Consider the following 24,583-nt stretch of genomic DNA (forward strand, 5'->3'; position numbering starts at 1 on the left):
TGTAGATCCCGCACACTCTGCCCACTTAAAATAAATGTCTAACCAAAAGCATAGTTTACCAGGCCACAATATTTGCAAAAGAAAACCTGAATAACAAGAAATATTACTGAATGAAAACAGCACTAGCAAACCAATACTGGGAACTAAAAGAAAGCGGACGTTCGCCGATAGTCGAATGGAAAATAGTAAGACAAACAAACCTACAGGATCCATGCCTGAATGAAAAATTTGCTATCCTATATTTTAAAGAACCCCGACATCTATTAAACTGTAGGAGAGAAATAGCAAACAACTGTGTGCACAGGATAAACGTAAAAATTGACAATAACAATAGAAAAAATTTTTTTTTAAAATAAATAAACATACATATACATAAATAACTATATATATATATATATATATGTATATATATATATATATATATATATATATATATATATATATGAATATGTTGAATATGAAAACTAGTGGCTACACATATGCAAATATGTTTCAGTGACCACCCTGCTAGGGAAAATCACATCATCAGGCCAAGAATATCTCCGCTAGTTTTCATATTCAACATGTTCATAGTGCTCTGTCTAAACATTGAGCACTCTTTGGTAGACACATTGTGTTTTTTGTTTTTCAGAATTATAGAAAATAAATCACATATCTAACGTTGTCGTCAGTTTTTTAATATCTTAACTACACCGAGGTTGAAAATAGGTCAGCTTACTTAGATAGCTACTCTTCCCATGAAAAACACGTACAAAGGAAGGGGTGAACCTAAGGTCAATTGTACCTTTGTCTTGAAAGTGCCCGCTCATTATCTGATTAAGATGGGCAGGGTGAAAACTAGGAAGCTGATTGGCTAACTAAAAATTCAATAGACTGTGCGTATATAAAAAACGCGAGATAACTATAACTCTTTGCATAAGCCTGACGATTTCTCACGAGAATGAAACGAGGAATATTCTGTGTAGCCTCATTGCCATATACATTTTTATAATTTACTACCTAGCTCTTCCTATGTATTGAGTACTGTTGAAGTAAATACTAAAAATTTACGCATAAAATTATATTTTCATATATTAATTTATGTGATTAAATGAAGTAGTTATGTGTATATATATATATATATATATATATATATATATATATATATATATGTGTATGTGTGTGTGTGTGTGTGTGTGTGTGTGTGTGTGTAATCTTATGATTTTCTTTGATATATTTATTTATATATTTTTCCATCTATATTTTTCAGATCCTGTTCACTTAATCTGCCAAAGCATCTTCATTCTTCCAAACATTGATTGCTTTGACCATCCGTCCATTTTTTTTTCTCTTATTTCGGATCCTCACTCATCTTTCCCTCCCAGGTGTTATCACCGCTGTACATCTTTTCATCCTAGTTAATCAACATTCAAAATGAGTGAGTGGGGAGTTGCACTGTTGGTTATCTTCATCATCTGCATCGTGGCCGTGGGCATCGGCTTCCTCTTGAGGCTTTATGGTGTCTACAACTTAACTTCCTGCTTTACATATGGAGAGGAGAAAGCAGTGCTGACGAAAAACGAGCACTACAACGGGTACATGGTGAGTGATAATTGCTTTCTTTTTTTCACTTAAATAAATCCTTCCACTATGTTTGGTGGGGAAATGCTGGCATTTTCTTTTCCATATTCGTTATTTAATTAAATTTATATGGCCAAAAATAAAACTATCGGGCTTCGAATGCCATGTAGGAAAATGACGGAAGAAATTTACACAAAAGAGGATACAGTAGCCCAACACCTGTCCAAATTAACCTTTTTTTTTTTTTATTTTTTTTTTTATTACATTTTTACCCCAAACAAGGCACATTGCCACTTTGGTGTAGGGGGCTACTATCAGGGGAAACATCTACTGGGGTACTATGTAGGGATTAGGGCAGCGAGATGTTGGTTCACGTTGCACTTGAACTTATGCATGTCAGTACAGTTGGGGAAGCAGTGACCTGGAATGGAATTCCAAAGTCTAGCAGTTCTGGGGAAGAAACTACTGGAGTAGAAAGATCTTTTACATCTAGGGATCTCTACAGTGTGGGGGTGGGATTTTGTAGCTTGTCGGGTCTGTCGAGGGTGTTCACGTCGTGGGGGCACAAGTGCTTGCAGTTCTTCAGAGCATTCACCATTATAATATTTGTAGAACAGGCAGAGGGATGCAACGTTTCGACGATGGGACAGAGGCTGAAGTTTAGATGCCAGTTTAGGGCCTATCAGATTTGCGACTCTCTTTTGAACCCTGTCAAGTTGCGAGAGACTAGTAGCCGATGACAGCAATACTCCATACATGGGCGAATAGTGGCCTTATAGAGGTACAGGATACTTTCGGGTGTTAGAAGTTTTCCAGCACGGTAGAGAGAGCCCACCTTCCTTGCAGCGGCCCTGGCAATGCCCTCGATGTAACTGTTCCAGCTCATGTTTCCTGTGAATGTTAGGCCAAGGAGCTTGAAAGATGTACTCTCAGCTAAAGAGTTGTTGGCCATTGCTATAGGTGGTAGAGAAGGTTTCTTGTAATTATTGAATGAAACCAGTTTTGTCTTGGTGGCATTGAACGTTACCATCCATTTTTGTCCCCATTCCACTACTGATTTGAGGTCATCCTCTAGTGTTTCTGCCATTACTTTAGATATATGTTCATTTGTTTTCCTGTCGTGCCTGCTATAGAGTGTGGTGTCATCAGCATATATACCCATCTCAGAGGCAATTTTGTCGGGGAGGTCATTTATGAATATCAGGAACAGCAGAGGACCAAGGATAGATCCCTGGGGCACTCCGGCATTTATATTATATTGTTTAGACGTACGACCGTCGAGGACAACCTGGATTTTTCTCTTACCTCAGAAAAATCCAGGTTGTCCTCGACGGTCGTACGTCTAAACAATATAATATAAATATAATATATAAACCTTGAATTGTTGTGTTATTGCTATATTTATTATCTCACTTGAAAGTCTATTCCAAGGCTCAGGGTACTAATTGAGAAAACGATTTTCCTCCAGTTCTAAATTTGTGGTGAATCAGTTTCTGGTAGTGTTAGTGTAGACCTCTTTTTGGCATAGTAGTTTAAATATCATAAAGGCTATTGATGGAATTGTACTCCAAAATGAGATCCCTGATTAATTTGGTTTTACACACGTTCACCCCTAACAAGGCACATCACCACTTGGACATAAGGGGCTACTATTTGGGAATGTGCCTAGGAAAGATTAACAAGATGTTGGTTTACAATACAACTGAACTTGAATTTCATATCAGTATAGTTAGGGAAGCAGGTAGCAGGAAGGGAATTCCAAAGTCTACCTGTTCGAGGGAAGAAACTATTAGAATAGAAAGCAGCTTAGTCTTGCTAGTATTAAATGTTACCATCTATTTACGGCCGCATTCCACTTCGGTCTGGAGGTCATTTTCTAACGATTCTGCCATTGTCTTAAATTTGTGTATTCATTGGCGCTCAAAGGGAAAAGAGTTTAAGTTTTTTTGGAGTTAGCTTTCATATATTGAAATAGACCTGGATAGGAAAAAGATAAAATGTAAGTTAAGAAGTTCAAATTTCACATGCATGGTAGAACTTGCTGAAGTCATAGATAAGATGACCAAGTAAGAAAGAATTTGTTTAGGGACGAAAACGAACGCATTTGTTGGCATCTGACGGATGTTTCCCTTGTAACTAAAGTCAATAGAATCTGGTCCATTTCTGAAATGACCTTTTCCTTGTTGACCGCGGTATGTTGCTATTTAATGATGCATTACCGTTCTTAGATAGTCCTATGTAGTTCTAGGAGATCCAATACCAAAACCTGATAAGAAATCAACTTCTTGGTCTTTCTTTCTCATCAAATCTTTCTTATATGAAATCCATTGCTCTTTCTGCTTTTCATAAAAGCCGTAGTCTTTATCGCTCTAAACACTATCTCACATCGGAAGTTATTCTCTATCTCTAAAGATTCACTGTCAAGTCTTCTATGGAACACTGCTGCCATATTTAGGCTGGTGAATCTTTGTTGCAATTGAAGATACTTGATAAATTGCAGAAACGTATCTGAAATTTGATTGCGCCCCCCCTTCTTCTTCGCTGCAACCCTTTTTTCATAGACGTGATTTTAGTCTCAGTTTTTTCTATAAATAACTATTATGGCATGTGTTCTTAAGAATTGGTTGATATATTCCCTGCCTCCTTTGTTCCAGTTCGTTTGACTCGTTGGTCTAGTGGTCTCCATGACTTCACTGTTTTAATACCTCATTATAATACAGCTTCTTATTCCAATAGCTTCTTTCCAAAAACTGTAAGATTGTGGAACTCTCTTCCTGCTCACTTCACGGCTCTATACAAGCAGACTTCTTTCTCCAAATTTACAACATGGCAAGGAAGAAGAAAAAGGGGAAAAGAAACAAAACATACTGAAGATGGAGTCTACCTCCGAAATATATTTGTGATAAATTTTAAACAAATAAAATATATGTTTATTTTCCTAATATTACGTTGTGATTTGGTTTCAAGGGCACTTGATGCGTTTTTATTTTATTCAAATTAAAACAACGTTTCTATATGAACTCTCATTCTTGGCGATATATATATATATATATAATAAAAGTTACAATAAGTTTACCAAGGTAATCAAAATGGTAAACTTAAAATATATTATAAATATTAAAGAGTTAATATTTACAAGTAAAATAAACTCAGCCAGATGTAAAAGCTCAATAAAACCGAAAAGGAAATAGAACTTATAATATGAACAAATGATTAATAAAATATGTTAAAAGACATCTTGAAAAAGAGTTAAGAACATATTTAATTTTAAAAAAGGAAACACAAGATAAGTGGATAGTCCTTAATCCGCGGAGTTTCGAAGAAATACTCTCCTTCTCATCAGAGGGCAGGAATTAGCAAAATGCGGGATCGGATTTTGCATATAAAAGTATTTAATGAAACTACAAGTAAGTACCAGATCTTACTTGGTTAAAAAAAAAATTTTTTAAAAAGGGTGAGGTAAGGGGGACAGGAGGCAATATATATATATATATATATATATATATATATATATATATATGAATCATTTTTATAATTTATATTATCTAATATATAAAAGGCTATATGTTTATCTGTCTCCATATTTTCAAACTCTATCTCCTCTGAAACTAAAAGTCACAGAGCGGAACTAGGGGCCTCAAATGATTGGATTTTTTACAGACCGTCCATTTATGGATCTTTAGCCGGTTAAAATAGTTTTTATAGGGTCAAAATTGAAAAGAAAATCGTTATACATTTTATACATTCATCTCGTGCAGTGGTGACGTCACCAGTTTTGAATGCTACAATTTCGGTTTCGATTTCAGCTGATGGCACCGAAATAATTTCTTTTTTTTTTACTTTTGAAATCACAGCTCTATAATATAAATCTGGACAAATTAAAATATGCTTAAACGTATTTTATGCCTGGGTAAAGTCTGTCACCTATCCCCACTAGTGTATATATATATATATATATATATATATAAACTATAAGGATGATTTAATTCAATTTATTTAGATGTTTAACACGTCAGTCTGAATGATTCAGGTTAGTTATGGAAGAAGTCATTTATAAAATAGATGGTTTGAACTAGAGACATTTCATAGCAAACATGTATTTTTCTAGCTAGGGAATTGCTTTAAGGAAAGAGGCATTTGGTATATGATCGGGCGACTCTCATGTTTGGATTTCGAATGCGAGAAGATATAAGTAAGGTTTATTATTTTATCAGCGTTCCCCGGTCATAAAACACACATAAGCATTGTATTTTAATTCATTCAAAAACTGAGACACGTGCATGCGAGTATTATGTTTTTTTCTAAAGAGTTCATTTATTGTAAGTAAAAAAAAAACATACTCGGACTGAGATCAAAACCAAAATCTAAAGACAGTGAGTCAAGTACGATAACCATTAGACCAGCGTGACATAATCTTTAAAAGGTGTTTCCAAACTACGTTACATAAGTTATCTGTAATCTGAACTATTTAAGCATGCGCATTTGTGAAACAGCAAACAGAAAAATCCAATGACTCCGATTTTTTTTTTCAATTTTGACCCCCTTAGCATCTTTTTTCCGGATAAAAACGGATTAACAAGTTTGCCGCATGCTTGAATTTCAAGTTTGTAGATCTAAAATTCGTTGAGTATATAGACTGAGAAGTGTTCTCACATACCCATTCTCACTTTTATAGACATATAAATGTTACTTTTTTGCATTTTAATACTTAGGGATATTGATAGACAAAAATAAGCTAATTTGTAAGGGAGATAATTCATAATGCTTACTTAGGATTATCTCCGTTAGTAATATCTTCCTTCTAAACCAAGCAAAATACCTCTGGGTTTCAGTTTAAAATAAGAAAAAATAGTTCCTCGATCTAGAACATATATTATTATCTGCAATTTTACTTTATTTTTAGAAGAATTAATACGTTTTGATTACACATATATTTGGGAGATTGATTGAGTAGGTATTACATTAAATATTCGTTTGGTTGCTATTTGGTTTGCTTAATTACTGAATTAACTAATGATAGCTTCGCATTTTTCTACTTAAAGGTTTCTCACAACGAATAGACGTGGTGTTGTAGATTTTGTTTGTTTTAGCTAATAAAATTTTCTTGTAACGTTTTAGAAATAGGCTCTTCCAAATTTTAGTAGAATTTCTCTACTTTATAATTCGAAATCGTGGGTTCAAATCACATTATCACCAATGTTGTTTGTCATTAACAAATCAAGGCTATTGAGGACGTCAGCGCTTATTGCTGCACTCGTTTCTACGGTGATCCAATCAGTTGAAACGCAATCGACAGGTGGTTGATATCTGCCTACGCTGCAATTATGTATATTTCTCTCATTACTCATTAATACGGTACGAGTATGAAAGGAAGAAATCTGCTTCAAACAAATGCATTCAATTAAGCAGTTGAAGAGACATGATATTTGCATGATTATTAAATGTCTTATATCCGCATATATTATGTTTTCATTAATCTCTTGTGGTTTCTTTAGTTGAAAGGAAATCCGACGAATATTAAAAATACTTAATTAATCCAGTCTTCTGGAACAACAATTTATCAACAATATAACAAAACACATGAGACATTTTACAATGTCAGATACTGATACGATTTCAATATATTAATATGTTACACATGTAAAAAAAGGTTTATGTTTGCTAGTACAAATACATTCTTTAAATTTCTTATTTTGTTTTTGCTAGAAATGGGACATCTTACTCGATGCCAGACACTCACCCACTATTTGACACACTTCAAACGAGAGATCTTTTAAAGATTCTTACTGTCCTTTTAAATCCAATTGTTTGCGTTTCTCTTGCACTTGGTTCACTGGGTACATTTTTGATGAACTGGAACAAATACAGTGAGGACATTGCGAAGAAGGCGAGCTCATTTTATCGTGCTAGAAGACTATTCACACCTGAGCGTATCCTGTACCACTACAAAATTACCATTCGCTTATGCTTGGAGTATTGTTGCCACATCTGGGCTGGTGTATCAACAACATCTCTTCCTCTCCAATCTAATAGGTCCCGCTTCATCAACTAAGCTCCAATCCCTGTTCCATCGCTGTAATGTTGCAACCCTGTGCCTGTTTGACAAGAATTTTAATGGAATGTGCTCTGATGAACTCATTGCACTCGTGCCCCCTTGACGAACATATCAGTGACAAACTCGCTTAGCAACAAAATCACACACCTTCACTATTCAGGCTCTTAAATGCAAGAAAATTTTTTACTCTAATAATTTCTTCTTTTAAATAGCTAGACTTTGTAACTCCCTTCCTGCTATCTGCTTCCCTAAGCATGGTCCTAAAGACATTTCAAGTAATACTGTAGCTGGAGATCTTGTGGAGTAGACCTTTATGTCATATCCTATCAAAGAAAGGATTCCTCCATCGAGAGATTCACTAATCCTATGAGATATAACCATTAGCACATTTACTGTAGATCTAGCAGAACCGAATCATATTGCATGTAACTAAGAAGGTTATTTTTTCTGAGGTGTTGACTACTTCTTTATTTAACACAGATTCCAGCAACCTACTCGTGATGCACAGGAGACGTTGCCACAAGTGGGCAGAAGCGGCTAGAAGCAGCTTATCCTGCTTTGACAAAGTTCAAAATAGACTTCGTAACCTAGTGGGGGATGCCCTTTTCTCTTCCCTGCAACCTCTTTCCCACAGATGAGACATTGCGAGCCTGTCTCTGCTTTATCGTTATTTTCATGGCAAGTGCTTGTCTTAGCTCCAATCTATAGTCCTCCCTCGCCAAACTTTCATGGAAAACACTTTAGTGAAACCACTATCAATAATTTCCCTCAATCTTTATCTGTGCCTAAACCTAAATGTAGATTCCATAAACAAAGCTTCTTTCTTAGAACTGCACGCCTGTAGAACTCTCTTCCATCTCCCTGCTTTCAAGCTGGATACAATATGTTCGTCTTCAAGTCCAACGTAAACAAGTTCTTGATAAGCCATCCTCTTAAGTAATCCAATTTACCAAATTTCCACTACTAACGATTACTATGATATTGTCCATTGACTACTGTACACTTATTAACGCTTATCCTCGAGTGGCCTCCGGACCTTGATAAGTGGTGACTCCTTTGTAAAAAAAAAATCAACATTTGTACTTTTTATGCAACTCAAGCATATCGATTACCTTTAATCCTTCTTCTGCTATTGTATATCTGTTCCTTGACTTCTATCGTTTTGTATTTCTTTACAAGCCGTTTCCTACACTTTTCTATTTTTCTTTTTGTTCGACTGAATTTCATTTCATCCTTATGTTTTCTATTTCAATCTTCATACAGTTGTTTCGGCCAAACATTTATTTCTGCAGCTGTGTTTATCTACTTACTTCCTAATATCCTTTCTCTTTCTTTGTTCCTGCGATTTTATTTCTTTCTTTGATGGTTAAGTAGCTTTCCTTTATTTTGTCAATACTTTTTCATCAACTTCAAATCTTTCTTTTCTTTGTTCATAAATCCTCTACTTTCACATCGGTGCTTCCTTTTACATTTTTTGCTGACATGTTTTTGACTTCTACATCAAAAGTTGGGTAACTCTTTACATCTTTGCCTTCCGGCCAATTTATCTTCGATTTCTAATGCACGTGTTTCCGTTTTTGCTTTTCTGTCCCAACTCTAGACTATTCCTCACTCTTTTCTATCTAATCGAGGGTCCTGTTACGTACCCCATGGTCGTTGGACTTGCGTTATTGATATACTTTCTTTTTCTACTTCTTCCCTTGATGGATTTCTAGTCCTTCAAACTTATAAAATTCTTAGCCACAACATTTCAATTTCCATGTATCGTTTTCGTTTTCCGCTGGCGAGTATCATCATCATCATCATCGTCATCGTCGTCGTCGTCATCATCATCATCATCATCATCATCATCATCATGATCATCATCATTAACTCACTAGGAGTTTTCACACAGACGATCAAAGATTTATCTTTAAGAACCACCTGTGATGTTTCCTGGAGTCTGAGTTAAAAGTTTCCCCAGATTTCCACTACTCACTACCTCTTTCGATAACTTTTGCAAATTAATTTGTGTTATCACAACAGTTGTTTGTTGTTGACTTCTTCGTGGCAGCGACCATCGGTATTTCTGTTGTCACATTTTGCGTCTGGCTGTTGTTATTGTGATTTTATGCTGATAGGCAGATCATAACAAATGACTATAGTTTATCAGCATCTTCTTTTCTCGGGTCAGGATTCTGCGAGTTCTCAACAAAGCATTCTTCTGAAGTATTCCAACTAGATACAACTTATACATTCTTCAACTTCCACAATCATTTTATCTCCCTTTCCAACTTTTGGTAATTTTCAACCTTTTCCTTTTCCTTTTCTTTTTCCTCCACATTCACACTGTTATATCAATGATTATTGTGTTCTTTTTTGCTTCTTGCTTCAATCAAATTGTCACATTAGATAATCATATCCCACAATAACTTCATATTATCACTCTCCACGACCCCTTCATGAATATGCTCGTCCCATTTTCACTACATTTCAACCTTCTTTTCTCACATATCCTTCAATGAACCATTTTTTCAATATTGTCATGGCGTCTCTTGTTCTGTTTTGAACTTCCCACAACTAATGACGATGTGTTTTTGTTCTTCTTATTAATATTTACTCACTATGAATTCTCATGCTGACCATCATCAACGATCATTCACTGGTAATAACTTGTGATGTTCCTGGGAGTCTGAGTGACAAGAAGTCTCCTCAGATTTCCAGTATTGTCCACCTCTTTCGATAATCATTGAAAATTACTTTGTGTTATCGCAACAGATACTTACAAAGAACACTTGTATTCCCTAGGGTTTTAATGGAAAAAGCCTCCCCAAAACCCAATGTTTTCCGGACTCTTCCAGAGGAGACCTGGTTAGCACTCTTCCTCCTCAGTCTTTCAATCCTCCTAGACCTTTCACTATAATTTGGTGTGGTGCCGGTCGATTCTAATATCACCACTTTTGGGGTGGATTATTATTATCATTATTATTATTATTATTATTATTATTATTATTATTATTATTATTATACTGTTGTGTGTCGGTAAACGTGGTCCTAGCTTGAACCAACTTGCTTGTGTTCAAGTTAAGTGCAGAGAGGTCGGAAGGTTAAAGACTGACAGGCTTCAAAATCATTTATTTCCATTGATGACGCATTTCACCTGTGTGTTAGTAGGGGTCACGAGGCAGGGCAATGGATTTTGAGTGTAAACCGGTTAATGTGATTTTAGCAACACATATATACACCTTAAAATAAATAGATGACGCACATGCGTTTCTAATTAGTTGGGGAATTGCAGTCAGAACAGGAGATTCATGAAGAGTCTGTTTCAGGAATTAATCTGTCTCTGATTCTGAGAAGATGAAAGACTTCTTCTGAGGGCGAGAAGATAGGCGGGGGGGGGGCAGATAAAGCGATAGCAAAATCCCTACCCACTTTCTGAAAATGACGCAGATGAACAGACACACGACTTCGACCATGGGAACTGAATAAAGATCTAATTGTCCAGATAAATGAGAGTTGTGCCTGTTGGTATGCATGAGAGCATTTGTTCTAGGTGTGCCGAACGCCAGGACACAAACAACTCAAGGAGGTACGAAAGAAGATATAAAAGGTACATTCTGCTTCGTTTTTATAAATCCTCAAAAGGGCTGATGTGCCGTAAAAATAAACATTGATATGCAATATAAACAAACTTCCCACACGTTATAGCTGAGTTAATCAACGTTTGTCTCTCTAAGGAATTTTTCCTTTATGTTTTGTCACTATAAATGCAAAAACTAAGGCATCAACTCAGTGATTTGCCGTTTTCAGCATTCTATTCAGTTGATACCTCATACCAACTTCACGCATCACTGCCGGTCAGTCAATTACTGATCAACAAGGACTCGTTGACAGAAAAAGCATCAAAAACGTCAGTACAGACTAACCCAACAAGCAGCAAAATCCAAACCCCCCTCTTTGTTGAGTTTTCTAGATACTGGAAAGCCTTCTACTATAATATTTTATTCACTTGAACTGCTAAATTTCGGAATTCCCTCTATGTTTCCTGCTTTCTTGACTCTACTAACCTGTAGAAGTTTAAATGTAATGTGAACAAACATCTCGTTACTCAACCCCTCACAGTCCCCTGTTAGACACGATCCCAAATAATACGTCCTAACGTTCCAAGTGGCAGTATGCCGTGTTTGAGGTTAGAAAAGGGCTAAAAAAAAACAAACAAACAACAAAACTATTATCTGTTGCGGTTAAAAAAATCCTCTTTATTTTCTTTTAGAAACATTTATTATTTCAAAGTTTTATATGAATAAAACCCTTTTTCAATTTTCATAGTATTGCATTTATTCATGCTTGCACTATTAATCATATACAAGTGTTTAGTTGACTAATGGAGTTTTTCTAAATGTGGCTGACATCTTTAACACGCATCTGTCGCTGGTCTCCTCATTAATTTCCTTTTGGTGATTGGTTCACAGCAGACACTTGAGAAATTCAATGACATTCGTTTCTATCAGATGAGAATTGGCAGCAATCTCATTAAAAGACATGTTTGAAGCTAAAAATCTTGGAATTTGTTTTCATGGTTATTTAACATGAACTCAACATGTTTACTTGCAAATTGTTGATGAAAATCGCAAATAAAAGGATTTTGAGATGAGGATTGATTATTCGTATTGTTTAGATTCTTTAAACTACAGCTTTCATCTTGAGTGTTATTTTATGGTTAGAATATTTTGTAAAATTTTGTTGTAAATTTATATTCTTCTGGAGGTTGAGGGTTCAATCATCAGTGGGAGCAACACTCAAAATCCAATAGCGAATTACTTGGGACTTCTATCCAACGAAACGAGAGCATGTTATCCTCATGGATTAAATCCAAAGCATGTGGACCCGACCTCATCCCAGCTGTGCTATTAAAAAAGTGCTCAGCCGAAGTAGCTCCAGTTCTCTCCAAACTCTACAACAAATGCCTTAATGAATCTTGCTTTCCGAGCTGTTGGAAAACTGCTTCTGTGGTACCAGTATTCAAGAATTCTGGCGAAAGAACTGACCCATTAAATTATCGCCCTATTAGCCTCCTCCCACTTTTCGCCAAAATATTTGAGACCTTAATTAACCATGCTCTAGTCCAGCACCTTACAGATGCTAAACTTCTGACCGACCATCAATATGGATTTAGACAAGCCCGTTCCACGGCAGACATCCTCACTGTAATCTCTGAACGCATATACCATTCACTGGACAAAGCGGGAGAGGGCAGAGCGGTAGCTCTAGATATATCTAAGGCTTTTGACAGGGTATGGCATGAGGGTCTCCTCAGGAAGATTAGATCTTACAGTATCACTGGTAGAATACTTAACATAATTAAATCCTTCTTAGATAAGAGAAAAATCCAGGTTGTCCTCGACGGTCGTACGTCTAAACAATATAATATAAATGCGGGAGTGCCCCAGGGATCTATCCTTGGACCTCTATTGTTCCTGATATTCATAAATGACCTCCCCGACAAGATTGCCTCTGAGATGGGGATATATGCTGATGACACCACACTCTATAGCAGGCACGACAGGAAAACAAATGAACATATATCTAAAGTAATGGCAGAAACACTAGAGGATGACCTCAAATCAGTAGTGGAATGGGGACAAAAATGGATGGTAACGTTCAATGCCACCAAGACAAAACTGGTTTCATTCAATAATTACAAGAAACCTTCTCTACCACCTATAGCAATGGCCAACAACTCTTTATCTGAGAGTACGTCTCTCAAGCTCCTTGGCCTAACGTTCACAGGAAACATGAGCTGGAACAATTACATCGAGGGCATTGCCAGGGCCGCTGCGAGGAAGGTGGGCTCTCTCTACCGTGCTAGAAAACTTCTAACACCCGAAAGTATCCTGTACCTCTATAAGGCCACTATTCGCCCATGTATGGAGTATTGCTGTCATATTTGGGCTGGTGCATCGGCTACTAGTCTCTCGCTCCTTGACAGGGGTCAAAAGAGAGTCGCAAATCTGATAGGCCCTAAACTGGCATCAAAACTTCAGCCTCTGTTCCATCGTCGAAACGTTGCATCCCTCTGCCTGTTCTACAAGTATTATAATGGTGAATGCTCTGAAGAACTGCAAGCACTTGTGCCCCCACGACGTGAACACCCTCGACAGACCCAACAAGCTACAAAATCCCACCCCCACACTGTAGAGATCCCTAGATGTAAAAGATCTTTCTACTCCAGTAGTTTCTTCCCCAGAACTGCTAGACTTTGGAATTCCATTCCAGGTCACTGCTTCCCCAACTGTACTGACATGCATAAGTTCAAGTGCAACGTGAACCAACATCTCGCTGCCCTAATCCCTACATAGTACCCCAGTAGATGTTTCCCCTGATAGTAGCCCCCTACATTAAAGTGGCAATGTGCCTTGTTTGGGGTGAAAATGTAATAAAAAAAAAAAAAAAAAAAAAAAAGAGTTCCGTCTGAAATAGCGTGCAGATTCCGAGTTTGACAGAAAGATTCCCGAGTCCGACAAGATACCTGAAGAAGGTCAGAGATTACTTAGTGCGAAACGTTGTGAAAATAACACTCCCGATTAGAAGAGTAGTCTAAAGAATCCAAATATTATGGAGAAAATGTTTTTAGATTCTGGAATTTCTGAAATGAATTTCTGAAAATTCAAAATGAATTGAAACAAATTTCTCATCACAATTCAGTCATTGAGATTTAAGTTGCTATAAAATCGAATCAAAAATCGATGAATTTGTTTGATACTTATGCAAAATAAGGACCTTGCTATCGCTGGGCAGAATTGACGTAAAACATCAAAAGATGTTGAAATACTGAGCCAATGAAATCGCAGCAAGAAAAACATTAATTTGCATTGGTTTAACGAACAAACTAAATATTTATCTTAATTTAAACAAGAAATCATAAAAAAAACACATCATATAAAAAATCAAAATGAATCGAAACAAATTTCTTCATGAAAATTTGAAATGCTATAAAATCGAATTCAAAAGCGATGAATGTGTTTGGTACTCATCTACTATATAATCAAATGATTGCAGAAATTCCCCTCTAGACCAAAATACCGTTTCCAACAGCAGATGCCACATACAAATTTATTATGTCTAGATTATTAGCCACTATCTTATGTAACTTTAGAACGCCATTTTAGACACATTTGGTCGTTATTATAAAATCCTACATTACAACCTAGGAGCAACATCACAATCGCAACGTCTTTTTACAAGGTAGTTCCTATTTTTCCTCTAAATCTACAGTCCTCTTACCGCCTCCACTCATCACTGGAACTATATACACACCTTATAACTATTTTCCTCGGCAGCCTTCGTAACTCATATACATACCATTATCTTTCCAGTTACCAATTACAAAATAATTTCTCCCTTCGAAATTTTCGACTTTTGTCATTGACTGAGAACTGACAGATCAATTATTAAGGAATAAACAACTTATACAAAAATCGAACGTGTCAGACCTTTACAAACATTACGTCTCTCTTCAGGAAGCAATCGTTTTATTAACATTAAACCAACTACAGTAAATTTTAACCGCTCATAATCGTAATTTAACGCATTAATACCTTATCGTTACCTATACAGACAATAAACCATAAAACTAACCCTCTTAAAAATATCCCTGATACAAATATAATTAACATTTATGATTGGTATTGTTTTTTTCTTCGATTCTCCGTCCCAAACAGTGAACGATGCTATTTTTATTTATTTTTAGTTTGTTTTGTAACGGGTCGTTCACTTTTCCGGTTGAAAAAATTTTTTTTTATTTTTTTATTTTTTACTTTGAATTCTTTCCAGTACCCACCCTAAAAAATACAATCTCTGAAAAAAAAATAGCATTTACGTTAAGCATTGTTTCTTTTTTTTACACAGTAAACTATAATACTTAACTCTAACATTTAACCATAACTATAAATTGACATTTTATGTACTTCAAAATATCCTTATGTGTGATTTTAAATCCTTTAAACTGTCCACTCCTTACTATTTTCTAAGTGTGTGCGTGTGTTGTTGCATGTGTGTGTGGTTTCCTGTGTGTGTGTGTGTTTATGTGTATGCATGACTTTGTGCGTGTGTGCATGAGTTTGGTTGTGCATGTGTGTGTGTGTGTGCATCCATGTGTTTCTGCATGTGTGTGTGAATGTGTGTGCGTGCATGCATTCTAGGTGGTTAATTTCACTGGAGAAATAGCAGCAGGCTTAGAGAAATTTCAGCATTGGACACTCTCGTTCTAGGATGAGCTTTGTTGATGGTGAGGATCAAGGCACATCACTTATGTCATCTGGAAGAACTCTGATTTTTATTGAGTCACTGTTTTAGAGGCTTGGTTAATTTGATACAGGATTATTACTTTTGAGGTTTAAAATGATTTTCATTAGTAAAAGTATTTTGAACTAACACGTTCCTGTGAAAATTAATTTGCTTTTGGAAACGGATGATCAAGCCTTTATGTGCTTTAGACTAATCATGCAACACAACATTAGCTACTTTTACTTTCTCTACCGCTCTCCCTCGACCCAAGACTGCACCATAATAAACAAAGTATCTGACAGCATAGACACAGCACTCTCCTTCGACACTAGCGCCCAAGTACATGTATTTGGCGACTTTAATGTCCATCACAAAAACTGGCTTGGATTCTCTACTTACACAGATGCAGCAGGCAGCGCAACTCATAGCTTCTCTGTATCTCACTCCCTAGCGCAAATTGTTACTTTTCCAACCCGCTTCCCTGATCAGGAAGAACAACACGCATCACTATTAATCTGTTTTTGACCACAGTTCCTGATGATTGTGTAACGAAAGCCGACAGCCCACTTGGGAACGCTGATCATGCGGTGATAATGGTTGAAATCGCCCTAAACTCTAGACCCAAAACTGAAGAGCCAGTGCTCAAAACAACGAGATATTATAAAAAGGCTGACTGGGAAGCTATCAGAGATCTTATCAGAGACTCCCCATGGGGAAATATTTTTTCTCTTCCTGCTGAACAGTGTGCAACCGAGACCACTGAATGGTTCAAAACTGCAATCGAAGCGCATGTTCCCATGCGGAAATTCTATAGCAAGCCCTACTCTCCCCAATGGTTTACTTCGACTTGCGCAACTGCCATTGCTCAAAGGCAGCATGCATTCCGCAGATTTAATCGACATAAGTCCAGTTCAAACAGACAGAAGTACATAGAAGCTAGAAGTAACGTTAAGAAAGAAATAGCGACAGCTAAGAGGGAATTTACGGAAACCACGAAAAAACGCATCGAAGCACAAAAACTAGGAACTCGTGACTTCTGGAAAATCTACAACAGTGTAGTAAATAATGGGCAATCAACAATTCCCCCACTAACCAACAATCACGAGGTTCTTTGCTCAGCAACCGAGAAGGCTAACATGCTTGCCAGTCGGTTTGCCTCAAACTCCACACTGGACCCTCTAAACCACCCCCTACCTCAATTTCCTATGCGGACAGACGCCACGCTAGACGACCTGAAAATCACCCCTGCTCAGGTGCATGCAATCATAAAAAACCTTGACACTTCCAAAGCATGTGGACCCGACCTCATCCCAGCTGTGCTATTAAAAAAGTGCTCAGCCGAAGTAGCTCCAGTTCTCTCCAAACTCTACAACAAATGCCTTAATGAATCTTGCTTTCCGAGCTGTTGGAAAACTGCTTCTGTGGTACCAGTATTCAAGAATTCTGGCGAAAGAACTGACCCATTAAATTATCGCCCTATTAGCCTCCTCCCACTTTTTGCCAAAATATTTGAGACCTTAATTAACCATGCTCTAGTCCAGCACCTTACAGATGCTAAACTTCTGACCGACCGTCAATATGGATTTAGACAAGCCCGTTCCACGGCAGACATCCTCACTGTAATCTCTGAACGCATATACCATTCACTGGACAAAGCGGGAGAGGGAAAAGCGGTAGCTCTAGATATATCTAAGGCTTTTGACAGAGTATGGCATGAGGGTCTCCTCAGGAAGATTAGATCTTACGGTATCACTGGTAGAATACTTAACGTAATTAAATCCTTCTTAGATAAGAGAAAAATCCAGGTTGTCCTCGACGGTCGTACATCTAAACAATATGATATAAATGCGGGAGTGCCCCAAGGATCTATCCTGGGACCTCTGCTGTTCCTGATATTCATAAATGACCTCCCCGACAAGATTGCCTCTGAGATGGGGATATATGCTGATGACACCACACTCTATAGCAGGCACGACAGGAAAACAAACGAACATATATCTAAAGTAATGGCAGAAACACTAGAGGATGACCTCAAATCAGTAGTGGAATGGGGACAAAAATGGATGGTAACGTTCAATGCCACCAAGACAAAACTGGTTTCATTCAATAATTACAAGAAACCTTCTCTACCACTTATAGCAATGGCCAACGACTCTTTATCTGAGAGTACGTCTCTCAAGCTCCTTGGCCTAACGTTCACTGGAAACATGAGTTGGAACAGTTACATCGAGGGCATTGCCAGGGCCGCTGCAAGGAAGGTGGGCTCTCTCTACCGTGCTAGAAAACTTTTAACACCCGAAAGTATCCTGTACCTCTATAAGGCCACTATTCGCCCATGTATGGAGTATTGCTGTCATATTTGGGCCGGTGCATCGGCTACTAGTCTCTCGCTCCTTGACAGGGTTCAAAAGAGAGTCGCAAATCTGATAGGCCCTAAACTGGCATCAAAACTTCAGCCTCTGTCCCATCGTCGAAACGTTGCATCCCTCTGCCTGTTCTACAAGTATTATAATGGTGAATGCTCTGAAGAACTGCAAGCACTTGTGCCCCCACGACGTGAACACCCTCGACAGACCCGACAAGCTGCAAAATCCGACCCCCACACTGTAGAGATCCCTAGATGTAAAAGATCCTTCTACTCCAGTAGTTTCTTCCCCAGAACTGCTAGACTTTGGAATTCCATTCCGGGTCACTGCTTCCCCAACTGTACTGACATGCATAAGTTCAAGTGCAACGTGAACCAACATCTCGCTGCCCTAATCCCTACATAGTACCCCAGTAGATGTTTCCCCTGATAGTAGCCCCCTACACCAAAGTGGCAATGTGCCTTGTTTGGGGTGAAAAATGTAATTAAAAAAAAAAAAAAAAAAAAAAAAGCGAAAATAGAAGAGAATCTTATTAAAGCAAAGAAACAAGGAGAGTAACTATTCGAGCAACTACATCTCGATTCAGTCAATACAAGCCGCCCAACACGTTAAAACCGGATATGATGATATGATTACGTAAATATAAGAAAGTGATATTCAAAAATAAGATACGAATAGGAATGCGATTGTTTCATAGCTATATATATATATATATATATATATATATATATATATATATATATATATATATATATATAAGTGTGTGTGTGTGCTGTTTGGGACAAGTTTGATGATTTTTTCTGAACTTATTACCTCACTGTACTCAAGTATTTATGTAGATATATGAAATATTATATATATATATATATATATATATATATATATATATATATATATATATATATATATATATATATATACAGCCTTTGAGATTTGGAAGAAAAATCACTCGACCGCCGGAAAATTTACTTGCCCCAAAATATTTTTACTCGTTCGACTTTATGTCTTTGTTTCAGTCAATAATACTAAATACTTTTACAACAATTCAATTATATTTTTCTTCTTTATTCTTAATAAAAATATTAACAAACTATTCTTCCGATACCCAAATTATGCCGTAAAATTTCATACAAAAATTAAAATATCTAGCCTAAACCGTGGATGTTGAAAAACAAAAGTGTTACAAAATCTCCGGGTATTCATGATGTGAACTGAAATCTCCTGGTACGAGATGTCCGTGTCCCGAAATCTCCGATATTAAAAAAAAAAATGCCATTTAGCTGAAATGAACTAGATTTCTTAGAAAATCGGAATGGTGCAATATCTTTTTATAATTTAAACGGTCAATTTTTCTTTGTAATTTATGGGGAAAAATAACTTTGATATAGAACAGAAATTGGTCTCTTTTGTTTGTATTAAAACAAAGAATTTACCTCGGAACAACATTCTATAATTTTTGGAAAGTTGCGCAAAAAAGAGCATGCAAATATCTGAATTTATATGATTGAGAAAATATGATTACTTCTTGTTGTATAATTTAATTTTCGGTGCGTGCTTGACGGAACGATGCGTTTTTTTTCCTCTTTCAAATGTTCGTCTTTACTTTTGTAAGCATGAAGTGTATGTAGTTGTAGCGCCGAAGAATTTTCTATTCAAATGAATTTCAAAATCAGAGAGCTAAATGAAGGCGACATTTTGACTACACGTCGAATGTGTAAATTTGACCTCTTGTTGATCTTTAGCGTGACCATTCTTTTTTCAATACGATATTCCAACGGTCTCACAGCTAGAGATGAAAGAACTCACAAATGATGAGACATAGGTCATTCTAAGTCACCGCATATTTGAGGGTCGCAAAATAAATGAGTTTTTCCCGTTTCTTTATTTAAAGAAATTTTATCGACTGGCAGGCGAGTGATTTATGACTTTTAGTCGCTCAAAGCAATTTTCAACCGACTGTGGTGATCGGTCGTGTAAAGTCTCAAAGGCTAAAAAAGGAATTCTTTAAGAGGTAACTGATCAGGATAATACAAAGCTCAAGAGAATTTTTTTGGATCTTATTTAGAAGTAAATAATAAAGGAAAATGGAGGTATAAAAAATTATCTATCTATCTATCTATCTATCTACACATATATATATATACATCTATCTATCTATCTATCTATCTATCTATCTATATATATATATATATATATATATATATATATATATATATATAGTTTTATAATGGAATAATTCCAGGAGGAAATCCGGCTATGAGAGCTCAATGTGGTAAACAGAGCAATAACATAAAAATATAACACGGAAATTACATAATTGTCGATGCAATAATTTATTTCAACCTTATGATATTTTCAAGCATCTAAACTAGACAATTACATTTTTGATACTGAAATAAATAAAGAAAAAGAATCGGGCCCCGACCGTCAAAAACCAGAGGGGGTGGTAGTAGCAATCCACTTAATAAATTTTATAGAGAGGGTGGGAATTAAGTTAGTAGGGGAGGGATTTTTTTAAAAAACAACAATAACATCATGACACTTAACGAACTGTCCGGTAACCCGACGTAACAACAGACACACACAGACACACACAACCACACACACGCACACACACACATGCACACACACACACACACACACACACACACACACACACACACACACACACACACACACACACACACACACACACACACCTAAATATGCACGTTCTTACCCGTAAATGACTTGACACGCGTTTACTAACCTAGGAAGAAGAGGGAATAAACTGACAATCGGCTGAGCGTAAAGGAAAGAGAAGAAGGAAGAAAAAAGAAGGAAGAGAGTGACCATCCGCTGCCTGTCATATGGTTTAATTTAGTCTAGACTCTCAGAGAAAGAGAAGGGAAAAGATAGAAAAATAAATAGAAGATTATACGCGCGTCATAGAATTAATTTAGTCATGGAAAATAAGTCTATTAAAAGATATATATATATATATATATATATATATATATATATATATATATATATATATAAAAATTCTATATTGTATTTGTAATATATTACTATGAATTCAAAAAATTGATTCTTGTGTAGTTAATATTTTATGTATTTTTATGTAATTAATTTTATTGATGATTATAGCGGTCGTTGTTATTTTGCTCACTAATATTAGTGAGCAAAATAACAACGACCGCTATAATCACTAATAAAATTAATTACATAAAAATATCAAGGATTTAAAAACATTATTACAATGATCCAAACAGAATTCTCAATGAAAAACCAAGACACGGAATAATTCAGTTATCTATGCAGGAAATCATATGAGTCCTAGAACTGACAGTTGTCGGTGAGAACGCCTTAGAATCTAGTAATACGAGAAAGGTTGCTAAGTACGATTTTCACCTGCTCAATGGAGTGTTACAATCACTGATGCCTGGTGTCGGTCCGCATTCTTTGGTGAAGCATATGTCAGTGAGTTATCAGTGAGGACACTACGGCTAACTGGTCAAGTTCTTTGTGACCTGGTCATAACGATGATAAAAAGGCTACTCAAGTGTTACGACGCTTACATGCGTGGCATTTAGTTGCCTGATTGGCTGAGGGAGTCTGATCACAGTGGCGCACGAGGTCACTTTCGCCTCTCAATGATACCTGGTTATTCTAATACTCACACACACATACACACACACATATACATATACACACATATATATGTTGGATGGCCGACCTGTAATAACATGGGATGGAATTTCTTTTCCACAAACGTACGCACCAGGTTTTATCATGTACAAATTAACGCATCTGACGAGGTGATAAGAGGAAAATTTCTATAAAAACCTAAAATCATAGAATTGTCATCCCAACGGCTGTAATGAAGAAATCCAAGGTGAGATAAACAAGAGTTATATAAAAGGATAAATGTAAGTCTTTGAATTTCAACAAAGTCTTGTACTATATATATATATATATATATATATATATATATATAATTATTTTTTTACTATAATAATTATAGTAATGTTTATTACTGTGAGTTCAGAATGAGTTTACATATTGTTTAAGCTAGAGGAAGATCCTCAAAAAGAGGAAATATCCAACTGGCATCGTCAGAATTCATAGATGGACTAAGTTATAATATCAAATAAGAATGGAAAAATCGTAGATGAAGGGGAGTTAAAAAAATAAGAATGGACTCACAGTAATAAACTTTCTATATACTGCTCTGGCTACACATTGAGCACTCTAGTCTGGTTATTTCACCACTGGTAAATATATATATATATATATATATATATATATGTCAGTATACTTAGGCAGCATTTTTCTTTTATGCACGTTTCATTAAATAGCACAGATAACTCTTGCTTGTTTTTCTTGTAATCCTCCTTTTCTCTTTGTCGGACCATTTCCCGAACGTTTTTTCCGAATGCAATCTATCAGCACCTCATAGCACACCACACCCCTAAAAATGAGTTTAGAGACATATTAATAAATAACACGGCCATTTTAACTGTCTCATATTGTGAGGTGCGCCTCCAGATCTTTGAGACATTGTTAATCCACATTAATAAACCAACGATTAACCAGACTCAAAACGAAACGGAGGGCACGCTTAAATGCTTTTGAGTATTTTAATGATTTTAATCGATTTTACTTGTCTTTTAATCGCCTTTTCATTTCATCTCGCTACTTTCATTTTTCAATTTCATTTTTTATTTTTTACTACTCGCCTGAGGATGACCAATGGAGGTCGAAAACGTTCGCTATTATGGGGAATTTCTTTTTTCACTCGGAAAAAACGTTCGGAAAATGGTCCGATAAAGAGAAAAGGAGGATTACAAGAAAAACAAGCAAGAGTTATCTGTGCTATTTAATGAAACGTGCATATATATATATATATATATATATATATATATATATATATATATATATATATATATATATATATATATATACTAGCATGGGTGCCCGGCGTTGCCCGGGTATTTGGAGATGTATGTTGAGCAAAAAAAAAGTGGTCAATTTTTTTAACTTTGACCCCTATTATGACCCCTTAAAATTTACTATTTTTTTGGCTCAAATCAAGTTATTAAGTTAGATCCATGTCCATGAACCTATATCTAAAATTTCAAGTGTTTAGATCGAAAATTGTCGGAGGAGTTTGGTAGAGTTCTCAAAGGTCAAATCGTTGAACTTTGACCCCTTAATCGCCAAATTTCTGTCCGAAAACCAATCACATCGATTTTCCCAAATCTCAGTACCCTGTATATAAAATTTCGAGTATGTAGACTAAAAATTGACAGATTTATTGCGTAGGGAAATGTACACAGACACACAGACACTTTCACTTATATATATATATATATATATATATATATATATATATATATATATATATATATATATACTAGCATTTCAGCCCGGCGTTGCCCGGGTGTTTGGAGGTGTCTGCTCAGCAAAAAAAAAAAAAAAAAAGAGTAAACTTTTTTTTAATTTGACCCCTATTATGACCCCTGAAAATTTATCACTTTATTAAATTAGATCCAGGTTCAAGTAACCTATATCTAAAATTTCAAGTGTCTAGACCCAAAATTGTCGGAGGAGTTTGGTAGAGTTCTTAAAGGTCAAATCGTTAAAATTTGACCCCTTAACAGCCAAATTTCTGGCTGACACCCGTCACATCGATTTTCCCAAATCTCAGTACCCGGTATTTCAAATTTCGAGTCTATAGACTAAAAATTGACAGAGTTATTGCGTAGGGAAATGTACACAGACAGACAGACAGACAGACAGACACGTTCACTTTTATATATATATATATTGAAAAAGAAAAGAATTCTCTCACCAATTTAAACGTATGAGGTTCATACAACTATTAAACTGTCCGAAATCAACACAGATGAATTGTTTATAGTGGTTAAGGCTTCTGTAAAACCATCCACACTTTTTAAAACAGCTGTAGTCGATGCAATTAAATACAAGAAGAGCAGACAATAGACAGGTTTTTTATTTCTGGGTTTTCCTTCTTCTAGCTTTATGTCAGTGGTTTTTAAATGCAACCTTAGATACAAACCTAGAAATTTCTGCATACTGGCACAGTACATACAGCAACTAGTATTCCCAAATTGTCACCCATCCGGTGCTGCACTAACATGAAGTTCCCTCAAGGAATTCGTTCCGTGTTTTTCTTGATTGATGAGAATTTAGATATTACTTTCCATATTAATGGATTGACTTCTGTAATTGAAGATCTTATAAAAGTTGAGCTAGCTGCTGATTATTCTGAGTTCAACGACAACACGTTGCTCGTCCATAGCTTATTGTGAGTTGATGTGATTAAATT

General features: G+C 36.1%; 1 protein-coding gene across 2 annotated transcripts in view; it reads left to right on the forward strand.

Annotated features, from left to right (window-relative positions):
• Nucleotides 1–24,583, forward strand: part of LOC145286340 (synaptotagmin-12-like) — a 323,763-nt gene that overhangs the window by 190,419 nt on the left and 108,761 nt on the right. For both annotated transcript variants that reach the window (XM_080135262.1, XM_080135263.1), the window contains one exon: nucleotides 1,250–1,581. In XM_080135262.1, coding sequence (XP_079991388.1) covers nucleotides 1,414–1,581 — 168 coding nt within the window. In that variant the 5' untranslated portion in view covers nucleotides 1,250–1,413. The remainder of the gene's footprint in view (nucleotides 1–1,249; nucleotides 1,582–24,583) is intronic.

Source organism: Euprymna scolopes, chromosome 10 (genome assembly GCF_053919585.1).
Source record: "Euprymna scolopes isolate OS-2025 chromosome 10, ASM5391958v1, whole genome shotgun sequence".
Classification (NCBI taxonomy): domain Eukaryota; kingdom Metazoa; phylum Mollusca; class Cephalopoda; order Sepiida; family Sepiolidae; genus Euprymna; species Euprymna scolopes.